The sequence below is a fragment of the Oncorhynchus clarkii genome, chromosome 25 (genome assembly GCF_045791955.1).
Source record: "Oncorhynchus clarkii lewisi isolate Uvic-CL-2024 chromosome 25, UVic_Ocla_1.0, whole genome shotgun sequence".
NCBI lineage: Eukaryota > Metazoa > Chordata > Actinopteri > Salmoniformes > Salmonidae > Oncorhynchus > Oncorhynchus clarkii.
The window spans coordinates 17251042-17268709 of record NC_092171.1 but is presented as its reverse complement, the minus strand read 5'-3'; the positions used below and the strand labels follow the sequence as shown (position 1 = coordinate 17268709).

The 17668-nt window shown below is 44.7% G+C and overlaps 1 protein-coding gene across 1 annotated transcript in view; it reads right to left on the bottom strand.

Moving 5' to 3' along the window:
- The window catches only part of LOC139383390 (pleckstrin homology domain-containing family G member 3-like), a 46905-nt gene continuing 29237 nt past the window's right edge, over positions 1-17668 (bottom strand). The window contains exons 5-21 of the mRNA XM_071127915.1: positions 16348-16850; positions 13028-13128; positions 10656-10725; positions 10497-10543; positions 10229-10379; positions 9836-9967; positions 8912-9094; positions 8715-8807; positions 8536-8622; positions 8390-8423; positions 8021-8143; positions 7725-7757; positions 6965-6975; positions 6209-6541; positions 5165-5275; positions 1890-3396; positions 1-1774 (exon numbers count right to left, since the gene is read on the bottom strand). Coding sequence (XP_070984016.1) covers positions 951-1774; positions 1890-3396; positions 5165-5275; positions 6209-6541; positions 6965-6975; positions 7725-7757; positions 8021-8143; positions 8390-8423; positions 8536-8622; positions 8715-8807; positions 8912-9094; positions 9836-9967; positions 10229-10379; positions 10497-10543; positions 10656-10725; positions 13028-13128; positions 16348-16850 — 4343 coding nt within the window. The 3' untranslated portion in view covers positions 1-950. The remainder of the gene's footprint in view (positions 1775-1889; positions 3397-5164; positions 5276-6208; positions 6542-6964; positions 6976-7724; positions 7758-8020; positions 8144-8389; positions 8424-8535; positions 8623-8714; positions 8808-8911; positions 9095-9835; positions 9968-10228; positions 10380-10496; positions 10544-10655; positions 10726-13027; positions 13129-16347; positions 16851-17668) is intronic.

The window sequence follows — 17668 nt, the reverse complement described above, 5'->3', positions numbered from 1 at the left end:
TTAGGTACATTTATTATCTGATTTTATTGAGAATATGCCATTTCAAGCATTAAATTATTCTGTTTAGTTTCTGGAATGGAAAAGTCTACGACTGTATTGGTCAATATTTGTATGAAGACGAGGATCATTTTATAAATAACAAGAAAGGAAATATATAATAATCAGAAACACAGTTCCAGTGATGTATGAAAACAAGGATGGTGCCAAATGTGGCACAATGGGCTGAATAGTTGACAGCACAGACCATCTCTCTCCCATTATGACAAAACTAAGGGAAAAACACTTTGGTCAAAGGTCAAATAGGGACGAGCAAGTCCTAATGGCATTGTCTTGATTGTAAATCTGCAGTAATCACTTAGATGGTGGCACAGCCTTCCAGGTTTACTCCCCTTTATATATTAATTGTTAATTTCCCGAATCCTCTTTTCACCATTTCCTTGCTTATGACCCTCGCAATTGAATCACAAATGGAGGGTGACCATTGCATTGTGGGGGAAAAGATTAAGTGATACAGCAAAAAAAAAAAAAAAAAAAAAAGGTAGTCAGGACAGATTTACGCTCCAATACGCTGACATTCTTTTCCCTCAAACATGAAACAAAACCATTTTCCATATAAACATACTCATTCTCTTTACATATACACATTACATGGTGGTGTAAGAACCAGAGAAATGTACAAGTATTTACACATTTTACAAAGTCACAATTTCCCATGGGGTGCTCTTGATAGATCAATATCCCCAATAACACCAGAGGTTACATAACCACATATCATACCAGTAACTGATGTGAGAAAAGACCAACAAAAAGGAAGTAGAAAATTATTTCACCAAATGGAAATCATAAAACAGTAGCACTAGTTACTGGCTAAATGACAATTTTCATATGCATCAATGTCAATTTCATGTTTTAGGTAAGAGAAGGCTTGTTTGATGATTTACAGAATGCAATCAAATAGGCATGGTCTTTACAGTTTTCAAGTGTTCATGTGTTGAACCCAAGTTCTGGAATTTCACCCGTAAGTTTTTTACCAGACTACCCTCAGTATTTTTGCCTGAAGTCAGTGGAGACGCTTTGGAACAGTACTGGTAGTCGAGGCTTTTCAAGATTTTGAGTTGGCCCATTCCTTTAGCGCCTTCCTCTTCTACTCTCTCCTTCCCTCCAGTCTCCACAGGCCTTGCGCAAGGAACCCTCTCCACTATAATTACCTTGTTCTCGTTGGGCAGGGTGGTCTGACCAGCCACGCAACAGCTCCTCGTGGGCACCTGGAGGTTTTGCAGTTCATGTAGAGGCAGTGTTCCCAGCATGTGATCCAAAGAGTTCCACCTGCACAGCGGGGGCTGGGGCTTAGCCTTCCCCACAGAGCCCACACCCCGGTGGGCCATGGATGACGTAGTCTCAAGGGAGTCTGTTAGGGCACTGTTCATTTCTGTGGAGCCGTTGCAGCTGGATGAATAGCCAGCGGTGCTCCATGAGGTGCTGCACCCCTCAGTGCAACTCTCCATCCTCTCTGGGACGGAGTAGCTACGGCTGACAGGTGAGGCATGGGAGGAACCCGGGTCCAGCCTGGGGTCAGTGTATTTAGAGCGCAGCTCCTGGACATGTGGCCAGTGGAAAATCTCTGTCTGCACTGGGCTCGGAGGACCGTTGGGGCAAGGGGACGTGACCCGTGAGCTGGCCCCAGAACTGAGGCTTGGGGCTGGGCTTGGGGTCCTCAGCTCATGCACAACCACTTGCTCATAGGAGTTGAGTGACAGCATCAGGTTAGCTCTACCTGCATACACAGAAAGACAGGGCAGAGCAGTTTTATAATTTCAGTTTTACAGATTAGAGCATCACATCAAATCATAACTGATCAGCAAAAAAAACACAAAAAAAACAAAGCTTACCCCAGTCTCTCTTTTGGACCTTCTCCTCGTAGACAGCTGGCAGGTTCTTGGGGGCAAGGTGTTTCTCAACTTCCCTGTTCCTCTGCCTCACCACAGGCCTACTGTTCTTGATGCGCTGGCTGTACTGGCGGGCCAGCTGGAACACCTTGTTCTTCATCTTCTCCATGTCCTGCAGGATCAGGTCCTCATCTACCTCTGAACACAGACTGATTATCCTGGGGACGGGAGCGCTACTGACCCCGCCTCTCTCCCAGGACTTGGGAATATTATTCTGGCAGGACTCATGCCCTGAGAAGGGGTCTGGGGTGATTATAACAGGCAATGGGACTGGGGATTCCTTTGAGACACTGCCCATGTCTGACTCCTCCAGGATCCTGATGGGCTCGATGTACTCAGCTTCAGGGCTATCTCTGCTGGTTCCCCCCTTCCGGGATAGATGTGATCTGGGATGGAAAATTTCCTCTGTACTATTGGAACCCTTGGGTTCCTCAAGGGTCCCATTGACATCTATCTCTTGCCACACTTGGACCATGTCCGAGGAGGGTCTGAAGAACTCTTCCTCATCTCCAAGAGGAGCATCATTGACACTCTGGGACCTGGGCTTTGGGTCTGCAGCTCTCTGTGGCTCCAGCACAGGGGTATTATTAGTCCTCTGCTCCTTTTCTATGCCAGGAAGGTCGAAAGCTGACCAAAAGGTGGGCCGGATGTTCGGGAAACTCCTCCGGTGCCCTGGAACCGCCTGGTCCTGGGGTTTGCCGTTAAGCTGCCGGCTCAGGTGTCTGACCAGGCCTGCAGGGATATAGGACAGGCTCTCCCTGCGTGTGATACTGAAGCTGGCATCCTGGTGCTCAGCATGTTCATAGTACCTCCTGATCTTGTGGATGAGTATCCGGTCTTGCTTGGAGAGAGTGAACTGGCGCTCCACCTCCATGAGGTGGTCTGGTCTAGGGTCAGACGTTGAGGTGTTGGCCTCCAGGAGCAGTGGGGGTTCTGGGGTGGAGTTGACCAGGGTCTGGGCCTTCTCCTGGAGCATGGTGCTCAGACAGGGGTTGCTGCTGCTCCTGCTGCCCGGCTGAGGTGAGGGGCAGCCCAGGGAACGCAGCTCCTCTGAGACCAGCAGGCTGCCTCTCCGGGACAGGCTGCTGACAAAATGCTCAGCAATTACACTGGCCTGGTCCAACACAGAGACAGTTAGAATGCTGCTGGGCTCAGTCTGCACCGCCCCATCCTCCAACTGACAGCTAATGAATGAACACTCTCCATTGGTCGCTGATGAGTTCATCTCATCCCGTTGGTGGGCAGAGCAGTCACTCTCCTTCTCTTCTCCTTCTTTGTACTTTTCCTCTTTCCTCTTCTCAAGCTCTGGTGTCTGAGATGTCTCAAGCTGTCTGGGAAGCAGGGTGGGCAAGGCATCAGGCTCTGTGTATAGGGGTGGGTTCTCGTCACTCTTTTCCATCACCACTACCTTAGGAGCACTGCTTTGAGGAAGCACCTCCTTCACATACACCTGGATAAGGAGGACAGAGTATACATTAACATCAGGATGGTTAAGGCAATATGTATATGATAAGCCATCGGGTGCTGATGTTAAAATCCGAAGTCATTATCTGACATTTGACAAATGAACAGAGTTAAATGATCAGGCTAATCTGTTACAGCAGCCACGACTTCTGATAGTAGCACATATCGTCTAATATTCTGTAAAAGGAAAGGACAGTATAATGGATAGTGGGACATTTTGATTCCATTTTTAGCTTTACAACTAATTCCTCAGATACAATTGCCACGGGCCATGCCATACACCCCTGCTGAACAAGCAATTTCAAAAATGTTGAAAACACCAATTTCACTCATGTGCAGTTATAACAGACTAATTTCCAACCGCCGTCTGGCTGTGATGGTGTGTGTGTGTGTGTGTGTGTAGTGGAATGCAGCAGGGAGCTGCGAGAAGGAGATAAGGGAGGGATGAAAATAACTTGTCACACTCGGCTTGGAACCAGCCGTCCCACAGAGCACCCAGGAGACGCAGGTTCTATCAAAAATATTCCCCAATATCAAAATGTTGCATTTCTCACCGTGAGAGATGACAGGCGGCAACAGCATGAAGGAGGGGACGTTCTCATTTACAGGACATAAATACACAACCCCCTAGAGCTGGGATGATAAACCGAAAATTACCAACACTGCCTTCTTACCGAAGCATTTTATTTAGGGTCCTAATAGTCAGTGATTTTGCGACACAATGTACCTGCAATTTTTGGTTCTAAAACCAAACTTTGCTCAACAGTAAAAGCATATGCATTATATTGATTCCTGCTATGACAGTATCTGCCTGTCCCCGTTTCATTAGCTGTCAGCTGATGTGTGAGCGAACCACCCCAACTCCCCACTGTGCGCACAGAGGGAGAGATACAGTCTAAGCACAAGCATCTGACTGTTGCTCAAAATGTAATTGTGCTACATTACTGTTGTTCTAGTTATAGAGAGGAGGAGGAGTCACAGCTTTCTGTGAGTATACAATTTAATTCAATGAGTTCATGGCACCACTTTACAATCGGAGTAGGCTAGTCTATGTAGTATGGTTTTGATGCGCCTGTGGAGCGGAGCGTGCCATTTGCTTGAATAGGCCTACATCAAGTAGCCTTGACCTAGCACTGGAAAGGTTTTGTAGGGCAATGGCCTACATTTACTGATAGGTTCATCGATTAGCCTACATAGCTAGATATGATCTTATTGCTAGATAACCAAGTGTTTTGAGTTTCCACTTCCCCAGGTGGTGAACAATATGCCAGTAGGCCTATGCACGAAGATGGTCGGCACATGAATCTCTAAAGAGCCAAACAGTATTCAGATCAATCTTTATCCTATTTTGACAGGTTGCACATACAAAATATCATGCATTCCCTGGATCTGTTAGATCGAATGGCTCACCAGTGCACTACATTCAGTGGGTCCTGCAGCACCCTCAGCACCCCTACTTCCCGCAGCTATGCCCAATGGTTGTAGTCTATTAAGATGCCAAGAGGACTTATCTGAACAGAACAGTGCTCATCTTTTGGGCCAACTACCAGTCTTCCTTGCTGGATATTTTCAAAATTCCCATCCCCCTCAAAATATTAAATCATTTTCTGAAAGCATTGCCTGAGAGATATAGAAGAACCAAAAACATTAATCTGTTCAGAAGAATCTCTTGAAGCTTAGTCTCTCGTGACTGATTTGGTTCTGGGTGCAGAGACCACCTCAACTTTGACCCAGCCAGTCCAAACTCTCCATACCTGGTCAGTGAAGGCCTCCACTGTAGCCATTTCACTGATCTCCTGGGCTGATGTATCCATCCTCATCCTCATTGGTCTCTTCTCATCTACAACCTCACAGTGTTCTTCATCCTGGGACAGCAGAACACAATATGAAGGGGACTGCAGCACATTTAGGTTGAACACCGTGCCTTACACAGGGGTACCATGGCCAAAAACCATACATTGGAGTATCACATTGCTATATACTCTGGTTCCAGACAGTCACAATACTGATTAGCATTGGGTTGTAAAGCACCTGTGTGACAGTACATACATTATATAGACAGCTGACATTCATATTAGAGATATTCAAAGTTCAGGCCATTTTAATCCCATTAGAGCAATTAACCTTTAAAAACCTCCTCTGTGGTTTCGGAAAAAAATCAAAAGAGAAACCTTTTAACTAATGTGATTGCCAAAGACCAAAGCACCCATTATCCTGACTCCCCGATTTGACAGGCAAATTCACCTTTGAAGTCATACATCAGCTCTGTTGATCCATTGACTCAATGCAAATGCAACCGCCAACTACGCACAAGGCTAATTGCTAACCTCTAAATTAGTCATTTCTACAATGTTGATTTTGGGTCTAACTCCCCGCAACATAAGAGAAAAGCATGGTAGTATGCGTGTTAATCCTTCACTTAACCCCCACCCCCCCTCAAATTCAGAACATACGAAGCCTTTTAATGACTGGAACACAGAAAATCTATATTTATAAAGTACATAATACCATCACCTTTCCACAACATTAAATGAAGACGTGATTCATCATAAATCTGGTCACTGGTGATCAGATTTTCATGCTACTGATTGTTGTTACCATTCCTGGAAGGTTAAGTCCATGCTGTTATTATTGTGTGAGTTTGAAAACCAGAAGCATTCCATGAGTATGGCAAATGGTAGCTGGGTGTTAGTGAATTACATCAAGGTCGAGGTAAACAGAGAAAGGGAGATTGTTGATTGGCAAGCCAATGAAATGGCAGAGGAAATATGAAACCCATTGGTGGCAGTGAGCCTCACCGTTGTGAACCGAGCGGAAAGCAAAGCCCTGGCCCTATAGTGCCAGCAGGAGATGGCTGCCAGCATAGAGCTGGCAAAGTCGGCTACCTGGTCGTCCTCCATCAGAATATCATCCATGTTCATCTCCTCCTCCTGCTGCTCAGTGCCCCCCTGGAGGGGCGGGGACCCTGGCCTAGGGTCCTCACCATCACTGGGACATAGCTCCTCTTGGTCCTCCTGTACACTAGGCCTCTCAGCCTTGGGCTTGCCTAGACTGGAGCCCAGCATACTGACACTAGCAGAGGGTTGTAGGGAACGCCTGTCCCCCAGCAGAGCACCTTCACTGTCCGCATGCTGTAGCGTGAAGTCACAGAGTTGAGATGTTACTGCGAGGCCAGCATAGACGTGTTGTGTTTTGAATGCAATGTTTTGAAAATGATGGTATCACTGTGACTGCTCTAGTATAGTGAGATATGAAGGCACAATGTGTCCAAGTCAGCATGCTGTCCATTCCACGCTGTGAACACATTACATCACTGAAAACCCTGAGACAGAAACCTTCAACTACCACAGTTTAGCCCAATAGGGCTTAGAGTAGCAGTTCCTCTCCTTTGGCTAATTTCTCTCTGAATGGAAATTGTTTGACCCTGCTAAGTCAGGGTCAAACAACATTATCTCACTAGACACATTGAACAGAGTCAACTGATTTCTCTTTCTGCACAGAGGAGAAAAAAAACATGTCAGGGAAAATTGTACTTTCATCATTGGGAAGCTTACCTTCAGAATGGCTGCAAGTCAGGAGTAGATAATGAAGAGGAGACAAATTATAAAAGGAGAATGTCAACAATATTGCCAATACAACAAACTCCATTTATATAACATACTGTAATAATATCTGAGCAAGTTAATTGGATAAACTGAATGAGAAATGCCTCCTTTCAGAGACTCAGAAATGATGCAATTCACAAGGACAGTCCTCTCTGACCGAGGAGGATAAAGAACAAGAAAATAACTTCATTAGGTTTGTAGCTAAATTGATTTGAGAGGGCGTAAAGACTCCAAAGAGACAAGACAGAGGTACTTAGTTTAGTCCTTTCATTACTGGATAATTAAAATGCATGAGAGCAGCCCGAGCAACAGATCTAAAGCCAGGACTGAATTTGACTATTGAAAAGAGCTTGAGCATGACAAAGCCTTTCAGTAATATGGCCCATAATTTACATCATTATGTGTGAGCTAGGGCAGAGGGGTGTGTGGGGGTGAGAGAGTGGAGTGGAGTGGCTGGCCTTTTGATATGGCTGTCCAGGGGTCATCTAGGGCAGAATGAAAGTATGGGGTGAACACACAGACTTGGTACGAGCGACAGAGAACCTGAATCATAGCAGCAGTGGCTCCAGTGTAATGAGCAGCTGTCTGTCTGTCTGTCTGGTCTCCATGTTCATTTAACGTTTAAGTCTCATCATGATAATGAACAACAAAGACCTCTAACAGGCTGTTTAAGATAATTATTATGAATAACAATTGTTGCCTTTAATACCTTTGGTTGTCCTCACAATCTGTTTCGCTGGTTCTAAAGAAAAAAAAGATATGGTCGAAGCATAGTGAAGATTTTTGTGGCAAATATACTGTACTCTCAGACAGATATCACAAAAGCAATGAGCTTTTAAGACAAAACCAAACGTCTAACCAAGGAGTCTCTTAAAAATATATATATATATTTTTAAATCTCAAAATCGTAAGTAACTAATCGAGACTGATGAGATGGCTTTAGTGTTGTTTTCATAAAACAAAAACATTGCTTTAGTATGTGCAGGGGGAGGGGAACTATCTTACCTGATCTCCTGCGTCCGTGCCGTCCTTCTGCAGGGAAGTCTTCAGCCTGGCAGGATACAGCGTTCTTCAGCCTCTCTGGGCTGTAACGGTACCTCCCTGATCCTGGGTCTGCACACAGCATCACTACTACTCACTCACTACCAAGCCAGTCAAAGCAATCATTCTCTACTCATCTACAGGGGACACAACAGTTAATAATTGTTCCAAAAGGTTTACAAAGAAGCTAATATATTTCCAGTAAATGAATTGATGTTCTTGCACTCAATGACGGCATTTTATGTTGCTTTGGTAACAGCCGCAGCCAGAGATATGGTTAGTGCCTTTACCTTATATTAATAGCAACCATATTCATTTATCTGGAATACTCACTGAGAGAATCATTTTCCAGGATGGCCTCTTTTGCCTGTAAGACAGAAATCAAAAGAAAGCATTAGTAATAAGTTGATGTTAATGGATGGCGCAAGACTGTAGGATACTTGAAGGAAGTGGATTTGAATCCCTGCTGTTAGGTTTACCTTCTGTGGGACGATGGTGTGGTGGTTCTCTAGAATCAGCCTCTTGATATGATGAGCCCAGAGGCGCTTCTCCTCTACAGTCTTGGCCTGAAAACAGACACTTGTCAATCATAGTGAGCTCTTGGAGAACTATTACAAGAGAGGACAGGCGTATGATGTAGTGGTAGAGCCAAACTTACCTGCACAGTGTGAGGCTGCTTGGGATGCTTGAAGTGGATCACACTGAAGTGCAGGGGGTCCTTGGCACTGTCAAGCAGCATCAGAGTTGAGCACTGAAACCAAACACATACAGAAACATTACACAAACGTTAAACCAACCTGACAAAGCAAGCCCATGCCATTCGGGTTAGACTGGTCGACTGTGCCTGCTCCGTACCGAGATGTGGGTCTTGTAGACGTAGTGCTCTCCTCTCTTCTTGGTGATGAGGAGCATCTTGTCGAAGAGGAACAGCATCCTGGTATTCTTGGCACGTTGTACCTGGAAAGTTCCCTCCAGGACCAGCTCTCCAAATGTAGTGAGGTCAGGGCCCTTCCAGTTGATCAGGAGAGACTGGATCTCCTGCACACACACACACACACACCGCTCATATATGAGTGTATCTAGGTCTCCTAAACACTGGTTGGGTACACTACACTGGCAAAAATGTACATGAAAGCATGCACAAGGGGTGCAAAGTCAGCGTAGAGAACATTTTTTTTGTTGTAACATTAAACACAGTTAGGCAAGGGAAACCATGGGCAGCAAACTAGCCATCCAATTAAAAGCAGGAATTAAAACAAAACCCAAACGCAGCAGACAAGGTGACCCTGTAGAACCTGATGGTTGGGCCTGGTGTTTAGGAGTTAAAAAAAACATTTGATTTATTGGGTCCCTACAAGACCAATTTCTTTCTAAAGATGTAGTATTTAGACTATGTTTTAAGGTTGGTGGTGGAAGTTAGAGGTTTATTGCTTTATTGGAACAACAAATACTTTGCAATGAACTCAAAATGTGAATGCCCTCTCTCCATACACAGAGTACATTAAACTCAGCCAGGGAGTTACTGTGGGACAGCAACCTGGAACAGTTTAGGAGGCTGGGTGACAAACATAATGCCTTATCAACAAGAACTCCAGCAACACAGTGAAACAGCATACACTTCATTATCTGATATAAAAACCTAGAGAAACATAGCCACCAGAAAATGACCTCAATTAGATGTCATTGCTGCACTACACAATGATGCAGGTACAGTATATCATAATAGTGGAAAGGGGTGGGTCAAATTCCCTTCACCCCACCCTGAGTAGCCATACTGACCTGCAGCCTGACAGAGTGCTCGTGTTTCCTCTTCATGTCATTGATGTACCAGGCCACCCCGGTCATGGTGTCGATGGCCTCCTGCACCACCTCGTAGCCCTCCTCATCAGGGTCAAAGTGCTTGGCGATGTCCTTTCAGCGAGAGAAAGAGAGAGCAAACAACCACAGCATGAAGAGTCAAGACCTCTGGAGTGGGGTTGATTGTGTTGTTGTAATATGCAATACAATGCTTTGCCATCTTCTTGCTAGGTTAAAGGTTGAATGCAATGTTTTTTGCCCTCCTGTCAAAAGGACCCCACAATCAACCTGCAATTGCACAAGGACAATTCTATATAGTTTTCTTGGACCATCTCTACCCATAGTAAAGGTAGTAGGTAGTGAGGACCAGTGTACCTGCAGAAGCAGGTGGTATTTGAGGATCCTCTGGACAGGTTTGAGCAGGTAGGAGCCCAGGGGGAGAGAACGCTTGAGAGAGGCCTGGCGATCGCTGAAGAACTCGGCCAGGGTCTTACTCCTCATGCAGTCTGTCAGTGCACCCACAGAGCTAGAAAAAAAACAACAAGCCAATGGATCGTACAAATGACTATCATTTTTATTTAAACATGTCCATTTTCTGGAACCCAAAGGTTCCAGAAAACCATAAATTATTCCTTCTACTTACTTGGGATAGTTTGTGCAGTACTGCGTGTAGATCTCAAAATCATCACTCTATAAAATAACAAAATGGAGGAAGACCCCTCAATCAGATCAATAACACTAGCTTGTCCAGCTTCCTGATGATAGGTTCAAGTCAGTATGTTTGTGAGTGGCCTCCACTTACCTTATCTACAAAGCATCTGGCCACAGCCACAGGGTCATTTTCACACATGTCCAGAGACTGCAGCAGCTCACTGTGGAGGAAGACAGATATACAGACATGCACAGCATCAACTATACAGACATCTGAGGTCTTGTCAGAGACAGCAAGAGGAGGAATTCAGTGTAAACTACAGATAACGGCCAAAATATTGGAAACAATAAATGAAGGAAACAAAGTATATTGAAAGCAGCTGCTCCACACAGGTGTAGTTTCTGAGTTAAACAATTAACAACCCATCATGGTAGCCCCTAGGATGATAATGCCTCCATCCACAGGGCACGAGTGGTCACTGAATGATTTGATGAGCCTGCAAACGAGGTAAACCATATGCCATGGCAGTCTCAGTCACCAGATCTCAACCCAATTGAACATTTATGGGAGATTCTGGAGCGGCGCCTGAGACCCCGTTTTCCACCACCGTCAACAGAACACCAAATGATGGAAATTCTCCTGGAAGAATGGTGTCGCATCCCTCCAATAGAGTTCCAGACACTTGTAGAATCTATGCCTATGTGCACTGAAGCTGCTCTGGCCAACGCCCTATTAAGACACTTTATGTTGGTGTTTCCTCTATTTTGGCAGTTACCTGTACATTCAGGTACTATGTCAGGTAACGTGTTTATGTTTTGCCTGTGGCGATACCCAACTGAATAGAATATGCATGGCTGAATGTGTTTGTTCTGGTTAACCTCATTCTGTCCATAGACCCCAGAGAGTCAGGTTTCCCACACCAGAGTGGACACAAGGAGAGAGGGGTCACCACTGCAAAACATAAAAGGAGTACAAAACCCACACAACATCACCACAAAAAGGTGTTCTACGTGGTCACTGGCCACACACATGCCCAATCAAAGAAATTCTAACATCATTCAGCTGCATGGGCTGAACCAAATAATAAAGGAAACACATACCAATGTGTCAATATGCTCAGAGTACAATGAAATTTCTTTGTGCTTTTTTGTTTGGGGATTATTTTTGCCTAAAGATCATGTTCATTAAAATGTTCCAAGATATTCTTTCATCAAGCCATTATGTGGCTTCTAGTGGCAGGGGAAGATGGTCTGTTTCAGGGGTACAAGCAGAGTAGTGTGGTGGCCTGACCCGGAAACGGGTGCAGTGTGTCACTGTGGGTCAGACCAGTACTGTAGTGGGAACTTTAAATCACAACATGACCCAGAAACAGTCACTAGTTAGTCACACACATCTCTAAACTGAATGACGAGTCTAGGACGGTCTGAAAACCCTGTGTATGACAATGAACTGTCTGCATGAGACCGTCAGTCTCCAATACAATACAGATAACAGAATGCCATTCCATGTCTATGCAGAGGTTCGTACAGTTTCTGCTTGAATGAATCTGTCCTCAATCACCTTGGGAGAGTGCATCAGTGTTGCACATGTTTTCAAACCAGTGCTGTAGAAGTACGCTTGCCTCTTGCGCATCAGTAATTGGCTCCCCCTGGGCACTTCCTGCTAATTGGCACGACTCAGTCACAGCGTTTAGCCGAGATGATGCATAGTGTGCAGTGTCTCGATCAGACAACATCCTAATAATCCATTCTAACAGACACACTTCATTTACTTTCTAAAGGACTGTAAACACATTGTGTATCGATTCTGTAGGAGTCAGGGGGACGTATATGAAACTCCCCTTGCTGTAGATGAAACAACAAACACTAATCAAAACCTCTATTTTAGAAGTCTACGCTGGTAGAAATTGCATTAGAAAAGTCATCGGAACCTTTTTTTCACCATTTGGTTTCTATGGCATTAGACTATGATTGGGGAGCATGTGGGGAGGAACCTGACAGAGCATAGGGATGTTTGTGGCTCTTCTCTTTTGGCATGAGGCTTAGTGAGCATATGCTGACATGATACGTTTACATAGGATCATCCGAACAACAACATATGTTGTCTATCGGGTGCACAGAGTGGGTGGTGGTCCTGATAGGATCTGCAGCAGAGTGGACACATACAGCCATAATGTAATTTGTCTAATGCGTAACTGATCCCAATCTGCTGTGTTCTGGGCCAATCTGTGTGTTTGGTGTTGGTTAGCCATATTTTCCTCAATCGGTCTAAATCTGTTTTGGAGGTCAAACTCTCCAACACAGCCATAAAACAGAGCTCTTGCCAGGAAGCCTTTGAATCCAGCTCTGTCAAAACAGCATTCCACTGAAATGGCAATGTCTTCCCAATGTATGCTTCAAGTTGAGTGTAATGAGTGTTAAACGTGTACCAAGTTGTTTTTGTGTAGACATACATGCAGTTACAGTTAATTTGCCTTGTCATTTTGGGAGAACATGGGGCGTTGACAGGTGTCTGAGGCTTACCTGTTAAACATATAGATGTCCTCTATATTCCCAAACAAGGAAGAAACCTGGTCTGGTTGAATGGGAAGGTTGTCCATGTCTATGATGTAAGCCAGGTAATCCTAAATAAACAACAAGACTATGGTTATACTGCAGGTTCCATTTTCCCTATGAAAAACCAAATATCCTGTGTGTGTGTATATTCTCAGTCTAAACTGCAATTTCAAATTATTTCCAGTAGAGGGAGCTTGTGTATAGAGAAAATTTAACATGCGCCTGTGCTGTTGGGTCGTCGTGGATTCTGCTTCAATGTTTCAGTTTACTGCACATCCTGTTTGCACTTTTTATGACCAGGCTAAAAAAGACCACATAGGATGATGCCCATCTGCTGTCCATTAAAACAACACTATGACTCATGATCAATGTGTTCAAATCCAAGTGGTTCTGTTGTAATGTTTCAATGGTCCTTTTAAGGATTTATTCCTTGTTACTGGAGGGTAGTTTGACCCTCTGGCAGTAGTTCTGTAAAAGTCCATCAGACCAGCACACAGTGTTCTCCTCCCATGGCCCCTCTCCCATCTGGTGGCAGGACTACTCAATTTTAATATAACTGAAACAGAGGCACATTAGTCAGAGTATATGCTAGGAATGGCTGATGCTTCTCCTCTCACCCAGTAACACACTGGTGTTCCTTATAGAAACGCACCAAATACAGACAACTACATAACTCAACTGTCTTGCAAGCAGACACGCACTCACAGAAGAAAAATCAAACAGTGTTCGACTGTTCGTATACGCAAACACACGTGTGCACACAGAACCCGAGCCCCGTCAGTGCAGTGTGAAGTAGTCATCCCTTCTCACCACACACTGAACTAAACCATTTCATAGTGGAAGCATTCCCGTCCAGTGACAGCAATGCCGACTGTCTTTCAGCAGGGCGTCTCACAGTCCCAGTCTTGAGCACCACTAACACCAGCCACACCGAGGCCCCCTACTGACCACACACAGCCTGCGAACATATGTACAGCCTGCTGTCAGAACAACTGTTAGGTCTAGGCTTGTGAGTATGGTTGGGTGACCCATAAAAGGGTAGTGCACCCTAGGGGGAGGGGAAGAGCCATTTAGAGTGACATCTGGGAAGTCATAAGTGGCACATGTAATGAAATAGAGATGACCTAGTGAGAATTGATGAGAGGAAGACTATGGAAGCTAGCAGTACTCCAAACAGAGAGATTTTGACCCTCAGCATATCTGTTGAGGTGGAAGTGAAGGTGCGATTCCACCTGTGTCACACAGCTGATCTAAGAGCTGAGATAAGGAGGTTTCTGCTTTCCCCAGATGTGGCACACAGTAGGTGGTATGGGGAGGCATGTTCCTAGACAGTGTCTGCTCTCCGCCAGATAAACTAACAGCTTCCCGGGTGTAGTGTCGACATCATAAGCGACAGTAGCAGGACAAAACAGATGCATCAAATATGTCACTGAAATGTCAAGCTTCACATCCTGGAACTGAAACGTTTACGACAAGATGCTACTGCAGAGCAAGTCATTGAAATGCTGAATTTAGATTTGGGATTGTTCAAAGAGTTTCCTCCACCTCAACATTATGTGGGGGAAAAAACAGTTGCTACTCTGCTATGTTTCTTCAGTTGGCATTGTGATGGCTGTGTTTTTGTTGGCTGTTGCCTGTAAGAGGCCGGAAAGCTCTGTATCCTAGTTTAGGTTGCAATGAAGCAGGCAGCTAGGCAGGGCTAGTTGGAAGTCCTGAGGCAGTGTGGGAGTGTTTTTCAGGAGCAGGACTGTGTGATTACTCTGGCTACTGCTGCAGCAGCAAGGGCTCAGTCAGAGCATATCACCCTCCAACACCTCCTAGGCCAGGCGCCAGCAGCACGGTCAGCCACACAGAGACAAGGTGAAGAGAGCCAGTAACACACTACCTTTGACCTGTCTGCGTCATGTGTTTAAGACATTATAACCTGTACGCTACAGGGCTCTCAAGCCACCATCCCTATGGTCAGTACTAATCCAAAGAGGAGAATTACCCCAACCTGAAGGGGCCAATAGGTAAGGCTGATCTGCACAGTTGGCAGTTGTTTTCAGACTACAAAGCCAGCAGCCATGATAAGAGGTCAGTTTACTTAAATGTGGAGTGGAAGAAATCATCTGTCCCATTTCCCACAACCAGGAGATGACGTTAGAAGCATCCGTTAATATCTATGACCAAGCTCATCAGGGGAGAGGTTCTGCCTTGAAAGAGGTGCTTTGTGTCTTAGCCCTGATTTTGCTTTCGAACTCAAGACCTGAGAAGATAACGAGATCCAAGTTTCAGAGCTGTATGCATTCACAGTAATGTAAACAGAGTGCATTACATACATCAGTTTAAAAACGTACCAGTCACTTTTGAATCCTAATCCACTGGTTTTACAGGCTACATGGTATTTTCTATCCGATTATGAAAATGCAGTGGTGCAAAGCACTTAAGAATACTTTAAAGTACTACTTAAGTGTAATTTTTGGGGGTATCTGTACTTAACTTTTTATGTTTGACAACTTTTACTTCATTATATTCCTAAAGAAAATAATGTACTTCATACATTTTGAATGCTTAGCAGGACAGGAAAATGGTCCAATTCACACACTTATCAAGAGATCACCCCTACTCACTAAACAAAAATGCTTTGTTTGTAAATAATCTCTGCATGTTATTGTGCCCCTGCCTATCCGTAAATTAAAAAAAAAAAAAAATTGTACCGTCTGGCTTGCTTAATATAAGCAGTTTGAAAATGTACACTTTTTCTTTTGATACTTAAAGGTATTTTTGCAATTACATTTACTTTTGATAGTTAAGGATATTTAAAACCAAATACTATAAAAACATTTTTACTCAAGTAGTATTTTACTTGGTGACTTTCACTTCAGTAATATTTTATTAAGGTATCTTTACTTTTAGTATGACAATTGGGTACTTTTTCCACCTCTGAAAATGCCAGTTACAAAATATGCAGGGAACTGTTTCACCAGGAAATCAAACTACATCCTGGTAAAACAATCAAGAATATTTTATAGGTAGCAGACATGTGGCTACAAGGCAAGCAGTCACTTGGAAAATGGAGAACCTTATTTGCTCTCCCATTCCTTAGTCTCTGGCTAACTCCAGTAAATCAGCTCCATATTAGGGAGGTACAGACATTAAGTCATTGCTACATACCATTCCAAGAGAAACACTCTGAAATACCTATTAACTTACACTATATCATATAGTGAAAACACTATTGCATAGATTCAGGTTAAGCCTCAGTCCTATTAACTAGAACTGAATGGACGCTGAAGGCGACTCACCTCCACGATGCTGCGAAGGTCCCTGACATACATGCGCTCCGTCTCAATGATCTCCATGACCACATGGTCCACGTAGCTGAGCTTGGGGTTGGGCGCCATGGCTTCAGTGGCAAAGGGTGAGGTTGGGGTCAGAGGTGCAAAAGCTCTCCTGTTGGAGGTGTTGGACTGGGACCTGGTTTGACTGTGGCTCCGCAACTGGTCTCTGGTCCCCCCCTGGCTGAGGCCCTGCAGTTGGGCCTGTGGCTGCTCCCTGGCTCCCTTTGCAGGGATGAGCTCCAGGTCAATGTCCTCTCTACTGGGGGGAGGTGGTGTGGAGGAGGGGAGGGCCGTGGTACTGCCGTAGAGGCTGTGGCTGTCCCTGGAGGAGCCAGAGGACAGAGTGGACACCAGGCTCACTGGACGCTTAGCCTCTCCCTCCGAAGGGTCAGCACACAGCTGGCTGTAACCATCTGGTCGCTCATGACAATCACTGACGGAGACGGCAGAGTACAACCGAGGAGATTCTGATAGAGAAAAGAGAAAGGTGAGTTAACATGCAGGGTTCATGGGCAGAAAATAGATCAACAAGATTGTTATCAGGACCTTCCAATAAATTTTAGATCCATTGAATCAAATACTGTACTCCGATGAGTGATTAATGATCCATGACATTATGAACCCAGTGTCCAGCCTTCCAGCCTGAGGAGGAGTGCTTTACTGTGAAGGGGATTTCTCAAATCATTACTGACTTGCCCCAGTTACAGCACTCCACATTCTTTGGAAAACCCAGCCATTTCCTCCACCCTCCCTGACTGGTAGTGGCTTAGAAAAAAATGGAGGAAAAACCGAGCGGGAGAAAATAGGGGAGTGGGAACCAGAGTCTTGTTTATGGAGCTACTTCTCAAATCAAGAAAAATTGAATTCATATTCAGTTTCACATCCTTCCGGTCCGGATTGGGAATATTCCCCACAAACTTTTCCCAAATACATCAAGTCACAGTGGTTTATTTCAGAACGTATTTGGAAGGTAAAAGGTCAAAATGTATTTTGCACCATTTAAAACTATGATATTCTTGCCACTGAACTTGAAACCAATAAACGGAGCCATCTGGAGAACAAACCCCTTATTGGTCACAGCAGTGATTGGGCCAGGGATCTTGCCAAGTGAGGACAGAGAGATGGCGTTAATACAGACTTACTTCATGGAGTCAACTGTGTTAACAAATTCTTTATGAAATCGATAAGGCAGTCATAAAATATGCTTCATTAGCAGACATCCCACATCTTATAACATGGATCTGTCACTAGGCACTGCGGGCAGCAGGCCATTTGACTGGAGATG